A 27,477-nucleotide genomic window follows, 5' to 3' on the forward strand; every position below is an offset into this window, starting at 1 on the left:
TAAAGGGCTATGCTGTTCAACTTAGGGATGTTGTGTCGGTCAATCAGGATGGTGGAATTGGGGGGAAGGTTCTAGAGTACACTGGGCGGAGAGGTTTTTGTGTTGCACACTGGGGTGGGTCGAGGTCTTCTTGGCGGGAGCTGGGAGAAGACAGGAGGGAAGATGGCTGAGGATGTTTTGTGCAGATGAATGGCTTCAAGGAGGAGAACAAATTCTCCCGAGATGGATTTCAAGCGACATTTGGAAGGTGTTCTTTCATGTGGATCCAGCATGTGAGTTAAAGACAACTTCAAGATGGGCTCCAACTTGTGTGCACATTTGGACTGGGTTAACTGTAATGGGCCCTTTTAATTTTTTTTCTTTTCTTTTCCCTCCTCACTATTCAATAAAGCTGAAATTTGCTAATATACTTTCTTTATAATTGTATGCAGTTACGATCTGTTATTTCTTGCTGACAAGTAATTGCAAGTGGGCAATATTTACACAGTATTCGCTCTGATTGCGGTGCAGGTGGTCAAAACATCCTGGTTCTCCCAGTCTGGTGGGACCCAAGTCATATCAACCCTAGAGGAACGGACTTGGAGAAAGGTGATTTTTTTCAGTGCTGAATCCATTGGCTTGTCCAAGGGCTAATCAGCTGTGTTTCTAGAGACACCCAGTAAAAAGGGGTTTCATTGTGGGGGTTCATCTGGGATCTGATTCACTAATACTGTGTATTTTCTGTAAGGATTGATTATGTGGTTTATGTGTTTAAGCCTGTGTTTAAACTAGTGTCCAGGAAAGTGATTGAGATACTTAATTATGGACGTCGCAGAGATTAAGTTTTGGAGCAATTCAAAGAGATTATCCACAACTAATGCTTGTGTTCTGAGCAGGGTGGAAATCTGCAGCCCAGATGAATAGTTGATTTGGGTTTTATGTGCCGTTAAAGTATTAGGGAAAGTTACCCTCGTTGAATGGCATTTTGATTAATTGGCTGAAAAGGATGTTGTGTTAGAGCAGACTAGCAAGGATGTGACGGGAGTGGATCTGCCTGGTATGATTGGGGTATCCGGAGAGACAGGGCCATGGGTCATCCTTACTTTTAGAGAAGAGAGGAGAGTAGGTGAGGGTGAAGAATTGGGAGATGAGTCTCCCGTAGGTGAGGGCAGAGACTTCAAAGACAAGTTGCTGAAGTTTCTGCAAAGTGAGGGGAAGGAGCTGTCTGATGTGAAAGGTCTACTGAGTCCTTCAGTGTTTGATTTAAATTCTGAGCTCATTTTGGCTATTACATCACTGGTTGATAAATGCAGAGAGCCAATGTTATTGTAGTCTGGAAGTGTTCTCTGGGGTGAAGCCCACACCCGTTGGGGAAGAAGAATATGAGGCTTGGGCTGTGCAGACATCTCAGTTACTGGATGAATGGCAGAGCTCAGATAGTAGGGAAAAAGTGAGACTGGTAGAGAAATTAAAGGGGCCGGCAGCTGATAGAGTGAGGTTCCTCAAGCCAGAAAATCCATTAGCCACATCAGCTAATTCCACGCAAGTTCTGGAAGATGCTTTAGCACTGCTGGAAGTGTAGCCGATCTTAGGATGAAGTTTAGGCACATATTTCAGGAGGAAGGAGAGAAGTTGTCTGCCTCCATTTCCAGGTTGGAGAAGCTACTGCACTGTTCATGCCACAAAGGGGGCATTCAACCGTCTGAGAGAAATTGTTGAGGATGGAGCAAGTTGTGAAGGGCGCACTGTCAAATGACGTGATTGCTGTAAGTATTCAAATAACCTGCAAGATGCGCCCTCCTCCATCTTTTACCAAATTACTCAGAGAAGTTAGAAAGGAGGAAAACGCAATAGAGGAGCGGGAAGCCTCCGTCAGCAGGGCAAAATCCTCAGTAGTAGCCTCTGTTGCTGAGGAGACCCCTGATGCCACACAAGCAAGGGTTTTGCAGGATGCCGTGAAAGATCTGAGGGCTGAGGTACCTCGGATGATATTGGCTGGTGCTGCCACCAAGTGTAACAAAGCCAATAGGAAGCTGGACCCATTGGTGGGATGTACTAAGACAAGGGCTGCTGGCTGCTGAGCGGGGTCTCTTGACCAGGGAAGTGACCTGTATTTTCTGTTACAACTGTGGAGAAGATGGGCATTTCAAGCGGGAGCGTGAATGATGGGAAAATCTTCAGGAAGTAAACCAGTGGTTATTCAAACAGCGAAGAAAAGGGGTAAAATTACGGAGGGACCCAGTAAAGGAATGGACTAACGTTTTGGAGAGGATACGTTCCTATCAGTGTATCAAAGGAAATACTGAAGTACAAAACTCTGATCCTGAAGGTTTAGTGGAACCAAGCTCTGATGTATCCATACAGATTGAAGGTGTCTATTTGAGAGCTACACTTGACAGAGTTTCTCAAGTTACTTTGCTTAATAGATCCTTTTACAACCAGTATTTGATGCATTTACCATTGACGCCACTTTGTACCCTTGAAATTCAGGGGCTTAGTACTGAAGGGTACCCATACGATGATACTTGACATTGAAACTGGAGTATTTGGAAGCAGATGTGGGAGTAACTCAGACGATTGACACACCGGTGTTGGTCTGCCCGGACTCAGTTGAGAAGGATGGAGCTTCCATTCTTGTGGGGACAAACACTGTAATTGTGAGAAGGCTTGTGGGAGCATGCAAGGAGAGAAATGGAGAGAACTTTTTGAAAACCTTGTCCGTTCACCCTGTGTTCAGAGCTGCTTTTGAGAAGGTGCAAGTTCCTCCTACACCGGAGGATGAGCAGAAACGAGGAACTGTGTATACACCCAGTCTAAGTTTGTCATGTTAGGGCCTGGAGGAGTAGCTAGAGTGACAGGAAGCCACAAATTTGCCAATATATCCAAGGAATGGAAAATGAGATTAACTGAGATATCGGAATGCGAAGATGTCTTTTCTACTGATGAGTCTGAAGTTGGTTACTCCAGCTGTACTTGCCACACTATTAGAGCGAGTGAGGACAACCCTTTCCATGAGAGGTCTCGCCGGTTAGCACCAGTGGAGGTTGAAGATGTTTGGCAGCACCGGCTTAAACAGAAGGAAGATAAGTTCAGTCATGGAGCAGAGGGACCTGAACTGCCAGAAGACACAAGTGACAGAAAGGGGAGGGGGCTACCTTCTGCTAGACAGGAAGGGTCACAAGGAGTGGTTGAAACTGAAGGAGCCGAAGATGGGACAAGGAGGTCTCAAAGAATCAGGACACCCCTTGATAGGCTGGCCTATGACACCCCAGGGGAACAGAGTGTTGCATCTATCCCCCTACTGAGATATGTCACTACCGTTTACAAATGGATTGGAGGTACTGATGTCACGAAATTCCTTTGAAAACTGTGTTATTAATGATGGGTTGATAAATTTCAAAGTCATGAGGACATGACTATTTTTGTTGGGGAGGGTGTAACACCCTGGTTAAGATTTTTATTGCTATGCTGTAGGTATTTCATTTTAGCAGTTCTGTAAGAGCAGCATGTTCTGCATTTCACATGCTTGGGTTTCAGCTGAAGATAAAGGGCTATGTTGTTCAACTTAGAAATGTTGTGTCAGCCAATCAGGATGGTGAAATTGGGAGAAGGTTCTAGAGAACACTGCGGGGGAGAGGCTTTTGTGACACACACTGGTATGGGTCGAGGTCTTCTTGGCAGGAGCTGGGAGAAGACAGGAAGGAAGATGGCCGAGGATGCTATCCCTGTTGCACAAGATGCTTTGTACAGATGAATGGCTTCAAGGAGGAAGGGAGCCCGTGAGGGAGCCAGTTTGTTCGAGATGGATTTCGAGCAACATTTGGAAGGTGGTGAGTGCTTTCACACAGACTGTGAGTCCAGTGCATGAGTTAGACAACTTCATGATGAGCTCCAACTTGTGAGCACATTTGGACTGAGTTAACTGTAACGAGCCCTTTGTTTTCTTTTCTTTTTCCTATTCACTGTTCAATAAAGCTAAAATTTGTTAATATACTTTCTTTATAATTGTATGCAGTGTAGGATGTGTTATTTCTTGCCGACGGGCAACTGCAAGTGAGCAGCATTTACACAGTATTCACTCTGATTGGGGCACGGGTGGCTGAAACATCCTGGCTCTCCCAATCAGGTGGGGCCCAATTCATATCAACCCGAGATGTACGGAGTCTGAGAAGGGTGGTTTTCTCACCACTGAGTACATTGGCTTGCTAGTGAGGGGCTAACCAGCCGTGTCTCTAGAGGCGCCCGGTAAAAAGGGGTTTCATTTATTTGGATGGTCAATGTAGGTAAGGGTAGGTAAAGTGTGTTAGGGGGTTCTATTGGACAGAGAATAGGACCACACAAGGCAGTAGTTGTAGCCCTTTATTGTTTAATATTATGATTAATGATATTTTCTCTGAGATAAGTACTGGGGTTGGTAAATCACTTTTTGCAGATGATGGAGCTTTATAGATCAGAGGTAGAAATTTGAATTTAACTGTATATAGGATGCAATTAACAATTAATAAGGTCAAAAGTGGGCAAATAGATGGGGTTTTAAGCTTTCAGTAGCTAAAACACACATTATGTGTTTTACAAACAGACCAGCACTTGATTTGAAATTATATGGTCAAACTCTTGAAGAAGGGTCAGTGGTAAAATTTCATGGCATGTGACTGGATAATAGGTTGACATGGAAGCACCATATCAGTAGATAACTGACAAATGTCAGTTAAATATCCTTGGGTGTCTATGTGGGTATTCTTGGGGTGCTATACAAAAATCTGTTTAATTAGATCTGTACTTAGTTATGGCTGTGTAGCTTATGGATCAGCTTCATCTTCAAATTTAAGAAGTCCAGCCATCCTGCAGGGTCTCGCTCAAAATGTCAACTGTACTTTCTTCCATAGATGCTGCCTGGCTTGCTGAGTTCCACCAGCATTTTTTGTGTGCTGCTTGGATTTCCAGCATTTGCAGATTTTTTTCTTGCTTGTGATAGGAATATGGGTTTGCTAGATTACGCAGTATGTCCCACTGTAGGTACCCCACCTTGGCTTTTTCCTATCACTTTAATGATTTTAGGTTGCGTGATTTAATGAAGTCCGAGGATCCTGATATGCCTGAGAGTCTGTTTGTTCATCAACACGTTAAGGAAAATTATTGCTATATGTTAACCATTTTTACTGATGGATCAAAAAATAAAGTTGGCGTGGCTGCTTTTGTGCCTGAATTACAGGTAACAATAAATAAACATCTTGTTGCATAACGGGCAGAAGGGGAGACACCTTTACAGAATACATAAAACTGTTGGATTGTTTGGAGAAGGTGGTAAGACAAGAAGAGCAGGAATTACATTGACTCGACTTAGAATTGGGCATACTATGCTTAATTATTCCTTAATCTTGGAAAACATCACTCTGGGGTTTGTAGGTTTTGTCATCATTATGAAACAGTTAAATACATTCTTTTGCAATGTGAAGCATATAAAGTTGAAAGAAAGCAAATGAAAGCTGCACTACTGTCTTTGGGGGTTGATAGTTTTCATTTAAAAACTTTACTAAGTTATGGAAATGATTGTAATTTAATTTTCATTTGATAAAGAACTAGTACGGGTTTTATTTCCCAACACTCTGCACCACACTCCAGTCCAGTAGGTGGCAATAATGCAGCTTTAAGCGAGACTGCCAATCCCCATCAAAAGTCAGAAGAAGGAGGTCCAACTGCTGGTGAGTCAGTACCCTGGCAAAAATTACACCATAAAGACAAAAGAAAACTCCAAACAACTCCGCCAAATGGTTCTTGAAAAGCACAAGTCAGGAAATGGACACAAGAAAATTTCCAAGTCACTGAATATCCTTGGCGTACAGTTGTCAATCATCATGAAATGGAAATAATATGGCACAGCTGTAAACCTGCCTAGAGCAGGCCATCCTCAAAAACTCAGTGACCATGCAGGAAGGGGACTAGTGAGGGAGGCCACCTATGACAACTCTCGAGGAGTTACAACCTTCAATGGCTGAGATGGAAGAGACTTTGCATACAATAACTGTAGCCCAGGTGCTTCACCAGTCACAGTTTTATGGGAGAGTGGCAAAGAGAAAGCCACTGTTGAAAAAAAACTCACATGAAATCTAAGGTAGGGTTTGCCAGAAGGCATGTGGTGATTCTGAAGTCAGCTGGAAGGAGGTTCTTTGGTCTGATGCAACCAAAATTGAGCTTTTTGGCATAAGCCAAACGCCGCACATCATCAAAAACACACCATCCCTACCGTGAAGCATGGTGGTGGCTACATCATGCTGTGGGGATGCTTCACTGTATCAGCCCCTGGAAGCTTGTGAAGGTAGAAGGTAAAATGAATGCAGCAAAATGCAGGGAAATCCTGGAGGAAAACCTGATGCTGTCTGCAAGAGAACTGCAGCTTGGGAGAAGATTTGTTCTCCAGCAAGACAATGAGCCCAAGCATAAAGCCAAAACTACACAGGAGTGGCTTAAAAACAATAAAATTAATGTTCTGGAGTGGCCAAGTCAGAGTCCAGACTTCAATCCCATTGGACTTGAAAAAGGCTGTTCATTCACAATCCCCATGCAATCTGACAGAGCTTGAGTAGTTATGTAAAGAAGAATGGGGAAACATTGTAGTGTCCAGATGTGCAAAGCTGATAAGAGACCCATCCACACAGACTCAAGGCTGTAATTGCTGCCAAAGGTGTATCTACTGACTTGAAGGGGGTGAATATTTGCAACCAATTATTTTATGTTTAATAATTGCACTAAATTTAGATCAATTTGTAGAAATTCATTTTCATTTTGACACAGAAGTTTTTTTCTGTTGATCAGTGTCAAAAAAGCTAGATCAAATCCACCATGATTCAATGTTGTAAAACAATAAAACATGAAAACTTCCAAGGGGGATGAATACTTTTTATAGGCACTGTAACTGTGCCTCCCTCAGTTCTGTCAGGTAACTGTGCTTCTCCCAGAATTAAATCAGTGCTCGCTAACTCTGACTATTCCTGATTTTGCTTCTTCTCAAATGTGCACACGTTCAAACCAAGAACTTAAACAAAACATCTCATTAGGTAGAGACAACAAAATTCAGAACTTTAATGGTCCAACAACAGCCATCAATTATTTTGTTTTTTTTTATATATATATATATATTAAAAACACACAGTGTCAATCCGTTCAGAATTCCTAAAGGACTTTACAGAAGTCCTGGCAGTATAGTTTGAGTGACTGAAAGCAAAACCTTCTCTTCAATGCCTGGGTGTAAGCAAATCTTCATCAGTATTCGCCTGATAACATAATTGATTAGTTTTTGCTCTTTAAAAGACCAAACACACATTATAGAGATGAAAGCTGAACCACTTTGAGGTCCAACACATATCCAGTTCATTCAAGAGTTGAGCTTTTTCCTTAGGAGTTAAAAACCAATGTTTTCCTGGAGGAAGCAGCACAGACAAACACATAAAAATCAATAGCCCGACCCATTTTATGTGCCCTATTCGGGCATAAGAATTTGTAAACCAAGAAAAACAAAATAAAACTGATTTGTTCTGATGACTACAACCTAAAATAACATCACTGGATTCTGTAACCACCTATTTATTTTAATTATGCTACAATAAATTAATTTAATGCACATTTTTAAAAAAACAAAATTCAGTCATCACATCATTTTATGAATGTATAATATTTGTGTCATGGAATCATCCTGTACTTATTGGAATACAGGGTGACAAAGTATTAGATTCTTGGTCAACAGTAGTAATGAAGATGTTCTTTGCATTCTTTTTAGTTCAAAATTTGAGCAAATTTTGTGGGGAAAGGTGGAAACAGAAATGTTAAGTATTTGCAGCTAAACATGCAGAAGCTTATCAATATTACAAGTACAACAATGGGATGTTGTGGAGAATATTGAAGCTCTCTGAAACGCAGCTTTCAGTCATTTGGGCAATTACTCCCATGCTCAGCTCTCCTGGTGGACAGATCCAGCTATACCACGCACACAGGCAGCAAAAGGGGAACATACACACACAAAGATAGCACCTCAATGTCCAGTTAGTGTTAACCCTTTAGATTCTACTTTGATCTGCAAAGGGTAGGCTCTCCAGCAGGCACTTCAGCTGCTCCTCGCCCAGCTTGATCTTGTCCTCCAGCTCCCTCTGCTCAATGGTAAGGGCCGACTTCATTTTGACAAAATGTTCATAGTCCTGGAGGAGCTCATCCGTCAGGTAACTGGACAGGATGTCAAAGACCAGCCGCTCCCGCCTGTCCAGGTTCTCCTTCAGCTCCTTTGCGTCTTCGTGCTGCCTCGTGAGGAGCTTCTGCTTTTGAGTGAGAGTCCGCTGAGAAAGATAAACACAAGGTAACTCATCCATCTGAATGCGTTGCATAAGTTCCGCTGTGCCAACCTTACCATCTGGAGTCACAGAAAGATACAGCACAGAAACAAACCCCTTGCCTCATCCAAACATCCACCCATTTACACTGATACCATGTCAATTTCACTTCTGTTATCCTTCCCATATTCCTGACATCTCCCCACACATTCTACCAACCAACCACAACTAACCTACCAATGTCTCCCTAGTCTACCAACCAACCACAACTAACCTACCAATGTCTCCCCACACAGTCTACCAACCAACCACAACTAACCTACCAACATCTCTCCACACATTCTATCAACCAACCACAACTAACCTACCAACGTCTCCCTAGTCTACCAACCAACCACAACTAACCTACCAATGTCTCCCCACACAGTCTACCAACCAACCACAATTAATCTACCGTCTTCTCACACGTTTTACCAATCAACCGCAACTCACCTACGAACATCTCCCCACACCAGTCTACCAACGAACCACAACTTACCTATCAACATCTCCCCACACATTCTACCAACCAAGACTAACCTATCAACATTTCCCCACACGTTCTACCAACCAACCACAACTCACCTACCAACATCTCCCCACATGTTCTACCAATCAACCACAACTCACCTACCAGCCCTCACGATCTTGAGATGGGCAAGGACAACAGAACACCCAGAGGAAATCCTTGCAGTTACAAAGAAGGAGTGCTAACTCCACCACAGACAGCACTGGGTTCAGGATTGAAATGGGATCACTGGCCCTGCAACATTCTGATTACCACACAGGCCAGTTGGCCCATCGGGTTCAAACCAGCCCCCAGCAGTGCGATGCCATTAATTCTATTCTTCTTTGCCTTCACCTCTCGAGCCCTGAAGCCTTTTTCTCTCTCTCTCTCTCTCTCTCTCACACACACACACACACACACACACACACACACACACCCACCTACCAACTCCCCGTTTAGTTATTCTGTCATTTGCCAATTTCAGGTAACTAAATCACCTGTCAGCACACCTTCAGAGTGAAATTTAATCAGTGCCAAAGAGAACGTGTAAACTCCACACGGACAGCACTGGAGGTCAGAAACGAACCTGAGTCTCTGGAGCAGTGAGGCAGCAGCACTACCTCACCAAGCCCACGACCACTGAAGGAAATTACGCCAACTATAGTTAATGAGAAGAGTACCCACAACAGTAAATACTTCTTTGCATCCTTGGTCCAAACAAGACTTTCCCATCCTTTGAGGGGCCAATGCTCAGTTTACCAAAGCCACCAAGATTACAGTCCCATATGGACAACTCCCTAAGCCAACATCCTTAAAACAAAATTGGAATAAAATTTGATAAAGTAATGTGAGCATGGCCCTGGTTAATCAGCCAACCCCCGAGTCATCAGCTCATGATCACAAACACTACATCAAAGTGCGTAGCGTTTTCAGCACATGCAGAGCCGCAACAATGCAGACCCACGTACCTTCTCATCCGGAGAGGCATCCTCCTCCAAGGTGTTGAGAGCATTTTCCACCCTGGCCAGCCGGCCGGAAAGAGACAACAGCAGGTTGACCACCTTGTCCAGATCTCCAATGAACATTTTGAACTTGTCAAACTCGTTGGGCTTGCACACTTTCTTCACCACAGCCTCCACCTCGTCACCCAGAAGGTTGTTGGCCTGGATGTCATCCTGCAAGCTCTCCCTGGCCTCTCGCAGCACTTGCAGCTTCTTGCTTATACTGTCAATCAGTTCTTGCTGCAGAAACCAAACAGGACCAAACAAAATTGTTAGTGGAGGCACGTGAGGTTCTGCAGATGCTGGAAATCTCGAGCAACACACACACAATGCTGGAAGAACACAACAAGTCAGGCTGCATCTCTGGAGGGGAATAAACAGCAGACATTTCGGACAGAGATCCTTCAACAGGACTGGAAAGGAAAAGGGTAAAAGCCAGAATAAGGTGGTGGTGGGGTAAGGGAATGTCCTCAAGTTGGCAGGTGATAGGTGAGACCAGTTTACCTGCTGAACCATGTCTACGCCCACCTGGACAAGCCAGCGAGGACTGTGAGGGTCATGTTTTTTGACTTCTCCAGTGCGTTCAACAGCATCCGCCCTGCTCTGCTGGGGGAGAAGCTGACAGCGATGCAGGTGGATGCTTTCCTGGTGTCATGGATTCTTGATTACCTGACTGGCAGACCACAGTACGTGTGCCTGCAACACTGTGTGTCCGACAGAGCGATCAGCAGCACTGGGGCTCCACAGGAGACTGTCTTGTCTCCCTTTCTCTTCACTATTTACACCTCGGACTTCAACTACTGCACAGAGTCTTGTCATCTTCAGAAGTTTTCTGATGACTCTGCCATAGTTGGATGCATCAGCAAAGGAGTTGAGGCTGAGTACAGGGCTACGGTAGGAAACTTTGTCACATGGTGTGAGCAGAATTATCTGCAGCTTAATGTGAAAAAGACTAAGGAGCTGGTGGTACACTTGAGGAGAGCTAAGGCAAAGGTGACCCCTGTTTCCATCCAGGGGGTCAGTGTGGACATGGTGGAGGATTACAAATACCTGGGGATACGAATTGACAATTAACTGGACTGGTCAAAGAACACTGAGGCTGTCTACAAGAAGGGTCAGAGCCGTCTCTATTTCCTGAGGAGACTGAGGTCCTTTAACATCTGCCGGACGATGCTGAGGATATTCTACGAGTCTGTGGTGGCCAGTGCGATCATGCTTGCTGTTGTGTGCTGGGGTAGCAGGCTGAGGTAGCAGACACCAACAGAATCAACAAACTCATTAGTAAGGCCAGTGATGTTGTGGGGATGGAACTGGACTCTCTCACAGTGGTGTCTGAAAAGAGGATGCTGTCCAAGTTGCATGCCATCTTGGACAATGTCTCCCATCCACTACATAATGTACTGGTTGGGCACAGGAGTACATTCAGCCAGAGACTCATTCCACTGAGATGCAACACTGAGCGTCATAGGAAGTCATTCCTGCCTGTGGCCATCAAACTTTACAACTCCTCCCTTGGAGGGTCAGACACCCTGAGCCATTAGGCTGGTCCTGGACTTATTTCCTGGCATAATTTACATATTACTATTTAATTATTTATGGTTTTATTACTATTTAATTATTTATGCTGCAACTGTAATGAAAACCAATTTCCCCCAGGATCAATAAAGTATGACTATGACTACATGAGGGGGACAGTCGGTGTGTGGGTGGGGGGGAGGGAATGCAGTGACAGGCTGGGAGGAGATAGGTGGAAGAGGTAAAGAGTTCAAGAAGGAGGAATCTAACAGGAGATGACAGTGGACCATGAAAGTAAGGGAAGGAGGGAGAATCAGAGGGAGGCGATGAGGAGGTAAGGAGAAGAGAAGGAGTGAAAGGTTAACCAGAATGGAAAATGGAAAAAAAGAGTTGCGGGGGAGAAGTTAACAGAAGTTATAAAAATTAATGTTCATACCAGCAGGTTGGAGACCGTATTAGTTGGAAAATGAGGTGCTGCTCTCCAAACCTGAATTTGGCCCTGTTGTAGCAGTACAGGAGGCCATGGACAGACATGTCAAAATGGGAATGAAAAATCAAATTGAAATGAGTAACCACCCGAGATCCTGCCTTTCGCAATGGAGATAGAGAAGATGCTCAACAAAGCTGGTGAGGGAAATGTGGTTGATGTGACATACAAAAACTTGATGAGGTGTCGCATAACAATCGTGTCATTTAAGATTGAATGTTGTGAAAAAAAGAGGAAAATTGGTTATAAAAACAGTAAAGAGTAGTAGTAAAACATTTTTTTGTTTGATGGGAGGGATACGGACAATGGACTTTCGGATGGATTGATGCTGTAATTGTTTATATATTTATAATTTTAACTTGGACACATAGGGCAGCATTTGGAAATGTGTGTGACACCAACGATATGAACTGTGAAGAGCAAAGTAATATTTAGGGAAATACAGGCTGGCTGTTAAATTGGGCAGCTATGTGGCAGCTAGAACTTGATGTGAGATATGTTACATTTCTGTGGGAAGACTGAGAAGAAGCATTGTAAACCAGAGGCTTCAGTTCTAAAGGAAAACAAGGTTTGAAGGGTGTATATCTGCACAGTTGGTTATAAGTGACAGGATGCAGGTATGAAAACAGAGGCACAGAGTACAAGGGCTAGGATGCCAACATGAACCTTTATAAAATACTAGTTTGGCCATAACTGGGGAATGAAGCTTTGGAGAGGATACAAAAGAGATTTATTAAAATACATCAGGGATGAGGGCCTTAAGACCATAAGACAATGGAGCAGAATTAGGCCCATCAAGTGTGCTCTGCTATTTCATCATGGCTGATCCATTTTTCCTCTCAGCCTCAGTCTCCTGCCTTCACCCTGTATCCCTTCATTCCCTGACTAATCAAGAATTTATGAACCACTGACTTAAATATACCCAATGCCTTGCCTCCACAGCTACCTGTGGCAATGAATTCCACCAATTTACCACTCCCTGGCTACAGAAATTCCTCCTCATCTCCATTCTAAAATGATGCCCCTCTATTTTGAGAGTGTCCCCTCTGGTCCAAGACTCTCCCACCATTAGAAATATCTTCTCCATGTCCATTCTATCAAGGCCTTTCAACATTCAATAGCTTTCAATGAGGTCACCACTCATCCTTTTGAATTCCAGCCAGTACAGGCCCAGAGCCATCAAACACTCCTTTCAATCCTGAATCATTTTCATGAACCTCCTCTGAGTCATACATCTTATGGTAACTAGATGTGAGGGAATTTGATGGAGGTATTTACAAGCATGAAGGGTATATACAGAATAGACAGAGAATAATTGTTCCCGTTGGTGCTGGAGTCAAAATGAGACGGCATAAGTTGAAAATAATGTCAAAAGAACCAAAGGTGTCAAGGACAATTTTTTCCACAGTGAACAGTTACAGTCTGGAATGTGCTTTTTCAGGTGTAGTGTTCAAAAGGAGCTAGATGGGAAAGGAAGTAACTTGCAGGGTGGCTGTGCGTGGTGTGGGGGATGAATGGCAGGGCTCTTGCCCACAGTAGTTACCAACAACAGCTTCTGAGCCGTTACCATTTGGTGATTCTTAGTAAGAATGGCGAGCAAGAACAGAACTCACAAATCTTTCCATTTCAAGCCACGGTGCACGTGGCTGGTTTCCTCATGGAAAGAACATAAATGCATAAGAAACAGAAACAGGAGACAGCCATTCGATCCCCCGAGCCTGCTCCACCATTCAATAAGATCACAGATTATCTCAATCTCCAAAATTCTCTTGTAGATTTCAATGGGATCACCACTCATTCATCCAAATCTAAGTCCCAGTCTGCTTAATAGAACAAGAAGTCAATATACTGAGCGTCTTTACACTCCCCCTACAAGTACATCCTTCCTAAGGTATGGTACACCGCATTCCAGGTATGGTTTCACCAGAGCCCTGTATAACTGCAGTAAGCTGTCTACAAACTACACACAAGGTCCCCTTGTAATAAAGGCCAACACAGACCACGTTATAGGAGCCAAATTAGTCCATTTAAGCACTTTGTCTGCATCACCATTCAATCATGGCTATTTTTTTTCAACCCTATTCTCCAACCTTCTCCCTGTAACTCATAACCCTAACCAATCAAGAATCTATGACCCTCTATCTTAAATATACAGCCCTCTGTGGCAACAAATTTCACAGACTCATCACCTTCTGGCTGAAGAAGTTTCTCCTCAGCTCAGCTTTATAGGGATGTCTCTTTGTTCTGAGTCTAAGCCTTGGATTGTAGATCCTCCTACAAATGGAAACAACCTCTCCACTTCCACTCTATCCAGGCCTTTCAATATCTGGTAAGGTCTCTCCCCGCCACCCCATCTTTTCAGTCTCTGCCTTTCTGTTCATTGCTGTACCTGCACAGTAACTTGCTACGATCCATGTACAAGGATACCACACCAATTTATCAAGTCTGGGTCCTCCCTGGGTTACAGAGGACCAACTTATTGACAGCCTGCACATAGAAAATGTCCCATTCCCAGCTGACAAAAGATACCTGCAACCCCGTACGCAGGAATCTTCTGCCTGGCACAAGCCGGGCATCCCTGTGTGACTTCTCTCTCCACCCCATGAGCAGGCTCACTCACCGAGCTAGTGAGTCCAACAGGAGGCCACTCTCACTCACCCATCACATCTGCTTCTGTGATCCCTCCCACACACTGTTCTTGTTTACTTCCAAATTACGTACCATTCAGATTACAAACAGCTCTCAGGAACAGAACGCTGTCATAACCTGGGGGACGCCTGTACCACATTTGCCTATTTTTTCAGCCAAACACTTTTACCACATTATGTTTTATCTGCCACGCTTCACCCATTCACTTAGCCTGTCCATATCCACCCCAAACCCCGAAGTCTAGGTGCACCTTCTTCACAAGCCACATCATCAGCAAAGTTGAATATCTTGAACTTGGTGCCTTTATGGAAATAAACTTATTTCATACAAGTGGGGATGAGAGAGAGTACAGACAGCACAGAAATAGGCCCTTCACTCCACTCGATCCAGGAAGACCATCGAGTGCCCACCTACACTAACCCCATGCACCAGCACTTGATCCGCAGTCTTCCATGCCCTGGCAAATCAAGAGTCCATCTAGTCCAGGGGATCCCAACCATTTGTATGCCATGGACCAATACCATTAAGCAAGGGGTCTGTGGACCCCAGATGGGGAACCCCTGGTCTAGATACTCCAAATAAGTTGTGAGAGTTAACCGTTTTCATCATCCACACAGACCTTCAAAATCAGGGATACACCACCTGCTCCAGGAATGACTTTATGCCAACACCAATTATTTTGGAGCTGTTTCTGCGTACAGGAGTCTACTCTACACTGTCACAGATGAACATTAAAATCCTTGTGATTGGGATAAGAAGCTATGATCATTCTGATTAGTCACTCTGACCCACTGTATCTACAGTAGTTTAGAAAGTGCAGTCCATGCAGAACAAAGACTCACAGGGAGATGCAGCACAAAAAACAGACCCTTCAGCCCCATTGAGTTTACACCAACCATCAACTTTCAACCAGAAAGTTGTGGATCTGTGGAATGCTCTGCCTCAGAAGGCAGTGGAGGCCAATTCTCTGGATGCTTTCAAGAAAGAGTTAGATAGAGCTCTTAATGATAGCACAGTCAAGGGATATGGGGAGAAGGCAGGAACGGGGTACTGATTGTGGATGATCAGCCATGATCACAGTGAATGGCGGTGCTGGCTCAAAGGGCCGATTGGCCTACTCCTGCACCTATTGTCTATTGTCAATCATCCACTTACATTAATTCTACGTAAAGCTATTTATTCTCTCCAGTCTCGCCCGCTCCCCCCATATTCCACCACTCATCTAGACACTGGAAACAATTTAATGCGGCTGTTTACCTGAATACCTGTCTGCGTGTTTTGGGACACAGCTCTACTGGCTGTGCCACTGGGCCATAGGAATGAGGGTGCAGAGCCCCTGACCAGATGAGTTTGTCAGGTTACCCAGAGTTAGCTGGGTGGATTACCTTCTTTTCCGTCAGGTCAGCACTCAGCTCATCTTCAGAGTCCTCCTCTTCCTCCATTTGCTGCTGCATATCCTTCAGCTTATTCAGCAGCTCAGCCTTTGGGGCAGATGTGCTGTAGTACGTTGAGCTTGTGGTCAGGGATGCTCCAATCGGCATGGTCTCTTCTTCCCTGGTGAAACATGTGGCAGAATTAGCACGAGTACCACAAGACAAACTAACTTAAAATACTGCGCTGGAACAGGCATATCAGCCTACCATCCCTCCATTGAACAGGATGGCAAAGTAGGTTAAATCTCTTCTTTTAGCTATATAAGTCCTTGGTCAAGCTATACAAGACCTTGGTCAGACCCCACTTGGAGTACTGTGTTCAGTTCTGGTCACCTCACTGCAGAAAGAATGTGGATACTATAGAGAGAGTGCAGAGGAGATTTACAAGGATGTTGCCTGGATTGGACAGCATGCCTTATGAGAATAGGTTGAGTGTACTTGGCCTTTTCTCCTTGGAGTGACGGAGAATAAGAGGTGACTTGATAGAGGTGTACAAGATGATGAGAGACATTGATCATGTGGATAGCCAGAGGCTTTTTCCCAGGGCTGAAATGCTAACACAAGGAGGCATAGTTTTAAGGTGCTTGGAAAGGTACAGAGGGGATGTCAAGGGTAAGTTTTCCACATAGAGAGTGGTGGGTGTGTAGAATGCACTGCTGGTGGTGGTGGTAGATACAATAGGGTCTTTTAAGAGCCTCTTAGATAGGTACATGGAGCTCAGAAAAATAGAGGGCTATGCGCAAGGGAAATTCTCGGCAGTTTCTAGAGTAGGTTGTATGGTAGCACAACGTTGTGGGCCGAAGGGCCTGTAATGTGCTGTAGATTTCTATGTTCTATGTTCATGATCCATAACCCTCCATTCTCTGCAACTATCCAACAGCAACTTTCAACCACAAACCCCAACCCACAACCTGGTCCAGACACCTACCACTATTTGTGTAGAAAGAAAAATTCCGCCCCCCCACCACCCTAAATGTATGTCTTCTAATATTTGACATTTTGATCCTGGGAAAAAGTTCTGATTATCTACGCTCTTGTAAATCAGATCTCCCCTCAGCTTCCAACACCGCAGAGAAAACAAATCAGCCTCCCCTTACAGCGCACACTCTTCTAAGCCAAGCAGCATCTTGGTAAATCTCTTTTGTACCCTTTCAAAAGCGTTCACTTCCTAGGGCAACCACTACCTTAACCAATCATTTTAATTGCCAGCTTAGCAATGGGTAATCAGTATGTCCCTAGTTCAAAAGGTGTTCTTGTACATCAGTCACTGAAAGTAAGCATGCAAGTACAGCAGGCAGTGAAGAAAGCTAATGGCATGCTGGCCTTCATAATAAGGGGAATTGAGTATAGGAGCAAAGAGGTCCTTCTGCAGCTGTACAGGGCCCTGGTGAGACCACACCTGGAATATTGCATACAGTTTTGGTCTCCAAATTTGAGGAAGGACATTCTTGCTATTGAGGGAGTGCAGCGTAGGTTCACAAGGTTAATTCCAGGGATGGTGGGACTGTCGTATGCTGAAAGATTGGAGCGACTGGGCTTGTATACACTGGAATTTAGAAGGATGAGAGGGGATCTGACTGAAACATATAAGATTATTAAGGGATTGGACACGCTGGAGGCAGGAAGCATGTTCCCGCTGATGGGTGAGTCCAGAACCAGAGGCTTCAGTTTAAGAATAAGGGGTAAGCCATATAGAACGGAGTTGAGGAAAAACTTTTTCACACAAAGAGTGGTGGATATGTGGAACGCTCTGCCCCAGAAGGCAGTGGAGACCAAGTCTCTGGATGTTTTCAAGAAAGAGATGGATAGAGCTCTTAAAGATAGCGCAATCAAAGGTTATGGGGATAAGGCAGGAACTGGATACTGATTGTGGATGATCAGCCATGATCACAGTGAATGGCGGTGCTGGCTGGAAGGGCCGAATGGCCTACTCCTGCACCTATTGTCTATTGTCTATAAAAGCAGCAATAAGTTGAAATGAAATGCAGCCCCTCCATCATAAATACCTGGCCAATGACTAAAGGTTTTGTAAGCTCTGGAGATCCAGCACTCATTGTGTAAGGTAATGTGTAACTTCGGACAATATCCATTCAGGTAGCGTTTGAGACTGGCCCAAGCATTCTATCCAAGGGTGGAGGACTGTCAAAGCTTGTTTGGGGCATTGGCTGTCACCAGGGTGAAGGGTTGGAAAGTTGGGGTAGGCTCCACTGGGATTTAACTGAACAACAAAGCAAATGCCTCAGTAAGACCATCCTTAAACTCAATGAAAGCATGAAAATTTTCTCTGTGAGCTAATAAACTGGATGAAACCCTTCATTTTTACAAAGGGAATAAATACATCACACTTTGTTCCCAGATCTATTGGAGGAGTCCCTTGCTTACACTCAGACAGAGCCTTGGGGCATTTTATACAAGGTTCACTGACCCTTTATTCAATACCTTAGGTAAAAGGGTGCAACACCTTTCAGGCCTGCACTAGCGTGTTCACATCTCCGAAGCTGGGCTTCAAACCAGGACACGAGTTAGGTGCTAGTTGACACAGTCTCACCTTCCCTCAGGAAATACAAGCCCCTGAATAAACACTCAAGAACCATGTGCCTTGAATGACTATTTGGTTAATTAGTCTTTAAGCAGCGTTCAACGCCCGCACCCAACAGGAACCAAGCCTCAATTGAAACTGCTGGATTACTCTTAGATGACAGCCGATCGTAATGTAACCTCATTCCTGCCTAACTGGTAACACTACACCATGTATCCATGTGACTCCACCTCAAAAATATCCAGACAGCTACTCTTTGAGAAGGGAGATTCATGACCCTGAAACAAAGAAAAATGTATCACATCTCTCTTTTTTTTAAAGCAAATTGAACAATGACCCTTGTTCCAGTCAGGACTGCAGGAAAACAGGGGGAGTATTAAATTAGAACTGTGGGGTGCACATTTCTTTCCTGTTTGGATTTGGCTGGCTGCTGTGATCAACTTTGGGTACTTCTGATACTTCTCCAGGAAGGGTTGGGGATGGTGGTGCTTCTTCAAATACCTCAATTTGGCTCCAATCGTCCTGCTCCCTCTAACATCCCCCTGCTCCCATTTCCTGATCACTAATGCCAATCCAACTCCCACCAAACTCAGTGCCAGAGCAGGTCCAGACAAGGATGCCATAAAGGGCCATTTTGATATTGGTATCTGTTTATTTTTGTCACATTTACGGAAATAGAGAAAAAAGCTTGCAATGCATACAGTTCATACAGGCCGAATTGAGGCAGCAGGCCCCAGGCCCCAGAGTGTACCGAGGCAACTGAACCCGATGTCTGGACAATTTAGACACCAGGCCAGATTGGAAAGGTCAGGGAGTCGGGGCCCGAGGTGAGGGATGGGCCGGTTCAGCTTGCTGCTCCACGATATTTACGCGGTTCTGCACTGAACTACGGGTCTCAGCCTTCATTTCTGGACTTCAGTTCAGAATGCTCTTTGCTTGTGGTCTTTGTTTGCATGATTTTTTTTTCTCTCTGGGTATTTGACAGTCTTTTTTTAATGATTTTTTTTTGGTTTCTTCATTTCATGGCTGCCTGTAAGGAGACAAATCTCAAAGTTGTATAATATATACATACTTCGATAATAAATGTACTTTGAACTTTGAATCATTACACAGTACACTGAGATAGAACAAGGTAAAACAATAACAATGCAGAATAAAGTGCAACATGACAGAGAAAGTGCAGCATAGATATACAATGAAGTGCAAGGTCAAGGTAGACTATGAGGTCACAGGTCCACCTTATCATACTAGGGAGCCATTTACTACTCCCATTACAGCAGGGCATAAGCTGTCCCTGAGCCTGCAGGGACAAGCTTTCAGGCTTTTGTTTCTTCTCCCCAATGGAAGAAGGGAGAAGACAGGATGCCTGGGGTGGGGAGGGTTATTGTGCCATTGTTGCAATACCCAAGTTTCTCACTGACGTGTAAATATGAGCTCACCGGTCGCTCTAGCCTCTCAGGACCAAGAAATCTCACTCCACAGTAAAGTGGGAGCACTGTGCCTACAGAGAGCTCTAGCACAGGAGGATGGAGATGGGTGAATCTGAGCACCTGGTGTGGCCATGAGCTTGTTTGGAGGTGACTTCAGGTTAGATCCCAGTGCCGGTGCAGCCCCTCAACCAACCAAAATTGTTTTATCCACCTTGCCTATGGTAGGTCAGATCTCTGCTGCTAGATACTCACAACACATCCAGGAAACCTGAAGGAGGACTCTGGAGATCTGTGGAGTTGTGCTGTACTGATGGAGATGGTGCAGTATATGAAGTGTTGAAACAAAACCCCTACTGGCCTCTCGAGTGGATGTAAAAGATTCACTGACATTACTTCAAGAAGAATAGGGATGTTCTCCCAGTGCCTTGGCTGATATTATAACCAAAGATCAGCTTTTGGCCATTTTCACACTGCTGCTCAAGACACCCCAGTACGCACATACAGGCTGCTGTTCACATTACATGGCCTTATGAACTTCAGCGGTACTTGGTTGTTTGAGATGCAGGGGGCTCCTGCTGCTGAGATCGGCAACAGCCAAGAAAAGGCCTGACAAGTCAAATCGATATTAGTGTGGTTCACTGATATCCACACAACGAAGACAACCTACCCCCTTTATCCAGGCCATGTCTAGTCCCATGGCAGACCTTGGACACTAAGTGTGCCTGAAAGTGATATTTCATCTTCTCAGACAGTTCTGAGTAAGGTGTAAGGATATGGGCTTACCAATACCATCATATCCTGGTCACAAGCTGGGACAGAAAAATCTCTCCTCTTGTGCCAGCTATTGATTCAAACCGGAAGTAGAGAGAAAGAGGAAGCACGTGACTGGGTCTGCAGAGAGGGAGATGTCCACAGAAAGGAAGGACAAAGAATGTTTTCTGAGAATCTGGGAAGCTGATCTTCATGTATTTCCATAACGGACACTAATTTGCTGTCGGGGTGAAGTTGATAATGAAGTAATTCATTGTTTTCAGTGATGAGAACGATACCATCCTGTGGAAGATGCCGTGGGTTTCCTTCCACCCACGCTGTGTCACGGCTTTTCTTGATGACTCGTTTATATCGATGCCTTCTAGTTATGTTTTATTTTCTCAAATGGAAACTTCCCCGTTCTATCCACTCTAACAAAACCCTTCATCATTTTAAAGGTCATTATTAGGTCATCCTTATGCCTTCCTTTCTGGAGAGAGAAGGGACCCAGCTGAACGTCAGCTGTTCCTGACGTTTATACCTCTGTACTTGTGGGATCATCCCTGTACACGGTATCGTCTCTACACACTCATCAATGTCTCCATATCTCTTTGATGAAACGGTAACTGGAACTGTATCCTTTACTCTAAATGTAATCCCATCAGGATTCCACACAGGATAACTCCTACTTTCCACTTATGTCCCTCCCAGTAATTTTTAATGTTTCTTTGCAGTTTTGAAGCTTTGCTAACCATAATGCAACTTGAAGTGATTTGGACTGATACCTTCCAAGTAATAAACTGTCCAAGTCAATCAAGTGAACTGCTTTGCCCTGGATAGTAATGGAGAGAGAGAGGTGCACAGCACAGAAAAAAATCAGGCCCTTTGGCCCATCTTGTCCATGTCAGCCACTGAATCTTCCTCTATTAATTCCATTTACCAGCACTTCAAAGTTCAAAAGTTCAAGGTTCAAAGTACATCTGTTATCTAAGTATGTGTACATTATACAACCTTGAAATTCATCTCCTTACAGGCAGCCACAAAACTAAGACGTCCAAAAGAACCTATTTTTAAAAAAATCAAACACCCACTGTGCAGAGAGAAAAACAAATTGCGCAAACAATAAATGTAAGCAAATACCATTCAGAACAAAAGTGAGTCCTTAAACACGAAGCCCAGAGCAGCCGGAGCAGGCCGGAGCCTCAGTGTCAGTTCGATGTAGAGCTGAATAAACATTGCAGAGGCTGGAGCAAGCCGGAGTCTCAGTGTCAGTTCAGTGCAGAGCTGAATAAACGTTACAGTGCTCTCAGCACAGAGCCTGGAGCAGGCCGGAGCCTCAGCCTCAGTCTCAGTTCAGCACAGGGCCATAACCTACTATGCCTTGTTGATTTAAATGCTTGTCCAGATGCCTCTTATACGTTATGAGAGAACCTGCCTCTACCGCCTTCTCAGGCAGTCCAAACACTGTCCAGTGAAAGGCCTTCCCAGTGCTGAGCATCTTGAGAGCTGTTGGTGGAGAGCATTCCAGCACACTCCTGATTTGTTGTTTGATGACGGCTTTATACAGTACATTTACGGCTTTGAGGTCAAGCCTTAACCACTGCTTGCATTTCCATGTGTCCTCAGTGAAGTATTCACCAACTCAGAACCCAGCAAGATTTGGTCATTGCCACATCCTGTCCACCCCTCTGTTTGTCCACACCTTTGGAAAGGGTGGCCAGTTCATATCCTTGCTAAATTCCTGAGGAAACCTTGAAGTAAAGGTTAGGAGAAGCCACAATGTGCTTGTGACCTCTTTGATATAATCTCACAAGAGTTACCTCCGCTGACTTCTTTGTATTCAATTAATAATCCTTAAAATAATAACCCTAGAAAACATTAATTTAGGGGTGATTTCTTGTGAATTTAAAAAGGGCAAATGGGTTTTATGCAGATGAATAAATTGGTCAGTTTGAACATGGTTAGCCAAAATTCTGTTTCAGTGCTCTACTACCCTATGACTTTAGATGTTTAGAAGTGAAAAATCCATGAAAGCTGCTGTTTGTAGCTGTGCTACACCAATGGAGATGATGAAACATGTGAAGTGTCGAGTGTTGTATGCAGTGAGTGAGTGAGGGCGAGGTCAGCTGAATTATATAATGGACATTGAACACTGTCCTTTAGGTGAGCAGGGACCTCACTTTAGGATGACAAATTCTCAACCAGCATCTTACCCTGGATGGCATTGCCCAAGCAATCATCTTGGGAAACTATAACCTTGACATTGGAGCTTGGAGCGCCTGCATTTCCATCACTTGGTCTACACTCCAGCCAACAGAATCAAAGACCCCATCCACCCCATAAAGTCTGTCTTCTCCCTCCTCCCTTTGGGTAGAAGGTACAAAAGTCTGAAAGCACTTACTGCCAGGCTCAACAGGGGTTCCCAACCTGGGGTCCATGGACCCCTTTGCTCAATGGTATTGGTCCATGGCATAAGAAAAGGTTGGGAACCCCTGGTCTAGAGTAATTCCATCATTTCCATTTCCCTCTCCAGATTTTCATTAACCCTACAACTTACTCTCTTCTCATGTATACATCAACCCCTCTTAAGATTCTTCTTTCTTTATCAATCTTTTTATTAATTTAAAAAGAGTACATATATACAAACAATAGGAGAATTATCTCAAATATCTATATCAAAAACAGTACATATAGAAGGTAAAGTAAACATTATCAAAATCATACAGTATTAACCTAATAAAGAATATATAGTAAGAAATAAGATAATCAATTCTCCTCTTACCATTTCATAAAGAGAAAAAAAGATAAAGAAACTATAAATTTTAAACTTTAAAATATAAAAAGAACCCCACTATTCTCTATAAACAAAAAGATTAAAAAAAAGAAAAAGAAAAAAAGGAACTGGGCAGCCCATTCTGAGAGGAAAGCAAAAAAAAAGAGAAACTTTCTGATCAAATCCAAAATTTTGAGAAAGTAACTGGAAGAGCAATAAATCAAACCATATGAAAATATTGAATAAAAGGTCGCCAGGTTTCTTCAAATTTGAAGGATGTATCAAATGTCCAACTTCTTATTTTCCCTAAACTTAAACAGGACGTAATGGAGGAAAGCCAATAAAGAACAGTAGGTAGATGAGAATCCTACCATTTAAGTAAAATGGCTCTTCTAGCTAATAGAGTTGTAAAAGCTATCATCCGTTGAGCAGAAACAAGGATATATCCTGCTTCCAGTGGAATAATCCCAAAAATTGCTGTAAATAAATTTGGTTGATAAAGTTTTAAAGACATCTTTCCAAAAATTATCTATCTTGATACAAGATCAAAACATATGAGTTAAAGTAGCCAAGATTCTTTTTGCCACATACCTAAGGGGCAACTTAAACTAATCAGTTAACTAATCCCGAGGTCCTTAGGTTTTGGGAAGAAACCAGAGCATTTGTGGAGAAATGCAAAACTCAAGCCAGAGAGAGAACGTGCAGCCAGGATTGTAACCAGATCACTGTGGCAGTGAGGTAGCAGCACCAACTAGATGGTCACTGTTGTTATATAACCCCACCGTATAGTCACAGAGCACCACACACAAAACGCTGGGGGAGCTGAGCAGGTCAGGCAGCACCAATGATGGAAATGAATAGAAAGTCTATGTTACGGGCTAACACCCTTCTTCAGGTCTGAGAAGGAAGGGAGGAGATGCCAGAATAAAAATGGGGATAAGTGAAGCCAGGTCAAGGGCTGGAGAAGGAAGAACCTGATAGGAGAGGAGAGTGGACCATAGGAGAAAGGGAAGGAGGAGGGGACCCAGGGGGAAGTAACAGGCAGGTGAGAAGTAAAAGGTCAGAGCAGCGAAGAGAGGAACGAGTGGTGGGTGGGAGGGGATTTGTTTACCGCAAGGAGAGATCGATACTCATACCATCAGATTGGGCCTAGGTGGAATATAATGTGTAGCTCCTTCACCCTGAGGGTGGTCTCATCTTGGCGCAAGAGGAGGCCATAGACTGACACGTCATACCAAGAATGGGAATTGGAATTAAAATGTTTGGCAACCAGGAAGTCCTGCTTGTGGCAGATGGTCAGAGTTAAAACGCACGGAAATAGGTCCTTCGGCGCAACCGTCTATTCTGATCTTTCTGCGCTAGTCCTACTTAACTGCACTTGGTACATATTCCTCCTTTCCTCTCCACATATCTGTCCAAGTGTCTTTTAAATATTGTAATTGTACCCACCTCCATAAATCTCACGATTTCAGAGCAGTTAGGACAGGCAATAAATACCAGCCTTGTCAACAGTAAAAGGCAGAGGACTACAAATGCTAAATGAATAAGTGTAATTAATGCTGCTGCAAGGCCAAGTGGGTTTAAACCAAAGGATTCTCTTTAACAGACACAAACAATTGGCCAAATAGCATCCTGTTGTTCAGTACATTTTTCAGTGACCTGAAGAACAGCGATAGACACCTCCAGCAGTCGTTTCCTGCTGTTTACCATGAATTGTCGCACTTACCTCTCCTCTGTGGCCTTGGGCGAGTGTGATCGAGGAAGCAGCTTTCTGCGTTGCTGGGCTTCTTCCAACAAGTTCTCATCTTTGGGAAATATCCCTTCCATCAGATCCATGGTGGTCTTCATTTTAGAGTTAGGGTACAAAATGTCAGCCAGGGATCGGTCCTTGACGACAATCTCCCTCACCAGCTCCTCCGACTTGATGTCCTCCACGCTCTTCTCCTTTGCCTTGGGGCAGTCATGCGCAGGAGAGGCTCCCTCACTGACCCTTGAGTCCCCTGTTGTCTTCTGATTCATCTCGGCCAGCCACTCCTGCTCTTGCCGGGAATAGGCAGCAAAGAGGGAGTAAGGATGCTCGTGGCTTCCGATGGACTTGGGCTGCTCGTTGCTAGGGAAGCTGATAAGGTCTACGTTATTCAGGAGGTTGTGTCGGTTCTCCTTCTCTGTCTGGCTTTCCGACCGCACAATCTTTATGGGCACCTTCTTGACAGTCGTGTTGTTCTCCATCACCTTTTTGATCCTACCAAGGAGAAAAAGGTAAGTACCACTCATCAGAAAAGAAGTATGAGACAGAAAAAAGACTGAGCTAGAAACATACATCCAACTGACTCACTTCACAGCCAAACCACACAAACGTTTCTCAACCTGCACATTCCAACAAGGCAGCTGTGATCCCGAACACGCGAAAATCTCCAGACGCTGTAAATCCAAGCATTGACAAAATGCTGGAGGAACTCAACAGGCCAGGCAACAAGAGTACCCTTTTGCACAGACGCTGCCTGGCCAGAGTTCCTCTAGCATCTTGTGTGCGTAGCTGTGACCCCTAATTCGTTTCTGACATTAGCTGCTAAACCCCAACCACTAAACACTATGATTAAACATTGAGGGAAGATGAGGATGAAAACCTCGGTGGTGGTGAGCAGAGACACTGGGATAAGTGGAAATGTGCAAGATTCATGAATGATAATAGGAATCGAGCTTTCAGGAAGGTCGCTGAATAAAAAGTATGACCTCGTCCACCACCAGCCTGACAGCACACTTAGAAATTGTGCCCAGCATGGATACCCCCTGGTCACCCTCTCTTCTCCCCCACCCACTCTACCAGGCAGGAGAATACGCATCGCCAGGTTCAAGGACAGTCTCTATCCTGCTGCTACAAGACTATTGAATGGATCTCTTGTACGTCAATGAAAATGGTTTAGCGTAATGCTTTAAAGAACCAGAGACCCCGGTTCAATTCCCGCCACTGCCTGTAAGGAGCATGTACATTTTCCCCGTGACCGCGTGGGTTTCCTCTGGTTCCCTCCCACAGTCCAAAGACGTGCTGATTGGTAGGTTAATTGGTCACTGTAAATTGTCCTGTGATTGGGCTAGGATTGAATGGGGGTTGCTCGAAGGGCCGGAAGGGGCTGTTTCACGCTGTATCTCAACTAATAAATTAGTTAAATAACTTCTATTATCACAGACTTATATGACGTGAAATTTGTTGTTTTGCAACAGCAGTAAACTGTAAAAACATAAAATTACCATGAAGTACCAGAATAAAATAAATACTGCAAATAAAAGGACTAATGTTAAAAATCTCTCAATCTACCTTATCATGGCCCCTTTTTCTGAATTTCTACCTCACTGCATTCTCTCTGCAACTGTAACATCATCTGAAGTACTGCTCCAGTTTTTTCCTTGGTGTACTGATGCTTTAAAATGATCGGTATGGACAGTACACGGAAACAAAGGTTTTACTGTATCTCTGCACACATGGCAATTATAAACCAATTACCTCAGCATTCAGGCCTCTAAAACTCTTAATCCAACAGCATCACTACTGTTACGATTGAAGAGCCTGTTGAATACAGGTGCTCTTTCCTCCCTGATCAGGCGTCTCTCTTGCCATTGGAGCTCCAGTTCTGCTCGAGGTCAGCATATTTTGCTGCGATCAAAGACTGTAACTGTGTCAGAGCATCCGCCTTTCACTTCGACACTGGACCCTGAGCAGGGAGCTCCCTCCATTACCACTGCCAATGTTTATTCTTAAACAGCATCGTTGGAAAAAGTTGCTCAGCCCATCAACTTTATAAACGTTGGCGGCAGCTTCCAGAGGGAAAGCTTGCTACTGTGCTTGGAGCTGTTCAACAGTGACTTCATTAACTGAGATTTGGGACATTCAGAGATCAAAAGCAAACGACCAGTGCCACTGACGGAGTTACTCTAATAAGCCATGTGTTCTTCATACCCCCTCTTTCCTGTCCTAATACCCTGATGGCATGAATATCAATTGTAAAAAAAATTCCAGTAAAAAAATTTTCCACCCCCTCTCATCCTCTTCTATTCCCC

General features: G+C 44.1%; 1 protein-coding gene across 7 annotated transcripts in view; it reads right to left on the reverse strand.

The window, feature by feature from the left end:
• Positions 1-7,006: 7,006 nt before the first annotated feature.
• The window catches only part of shroom2a (shroom family member 2a), a 249,094-nt gene continuing 228,623 nt past the window's right edge, over positions 7,007-27,477 (reverse strand). For 4 of the 7 annotated variants that reach the window (XM_063051090.1, XM_063051089.1, XM_063051095.1 and 1 more), the window contains 4 exons: positions 25,148-25,663; positions 15,882-16,050; positions 9,813-10,085; positions 7,008-8,303 (listed from right to left, as the gene is read on the reverse strand). In XM_063051090.1, the coding sequence (XP_062907160.1) occupies positions 8,031-8,303; positions 9,813-10,085; positions 15,882-16,050; positions 25,148-25,663 (1,231 nt within the window). In that variant the 3' untranslated portion in view covers positions 7,008-8,030. Of the gene's footprint in view, positions 8,304-9,812; positions 10,086-15,881; positions 16,051-25,147; positions 25,664-27,477 lie in introns of all 7 variants that reach the window. The other 3 variants (XM_063051093.1, XM_063051091.1, XM_063051094.1) reach the window with 1 other exon arrangement.

Source organism: Mobula hypostoma, chromosome 6 (assembly GCF_963921235.1).
Source record: "Mobula hypostoma chromosome 6, sMobHyp1.1, whole genome shotgun sequence".
Taxonomy (NCBI): domain Eukaryota; kingdom Metazoa; phylum Chordata; class Chondrichthyes; order Myliobatiformes; family Myliobatidae; genus Mobula; species Mobula hypostoma.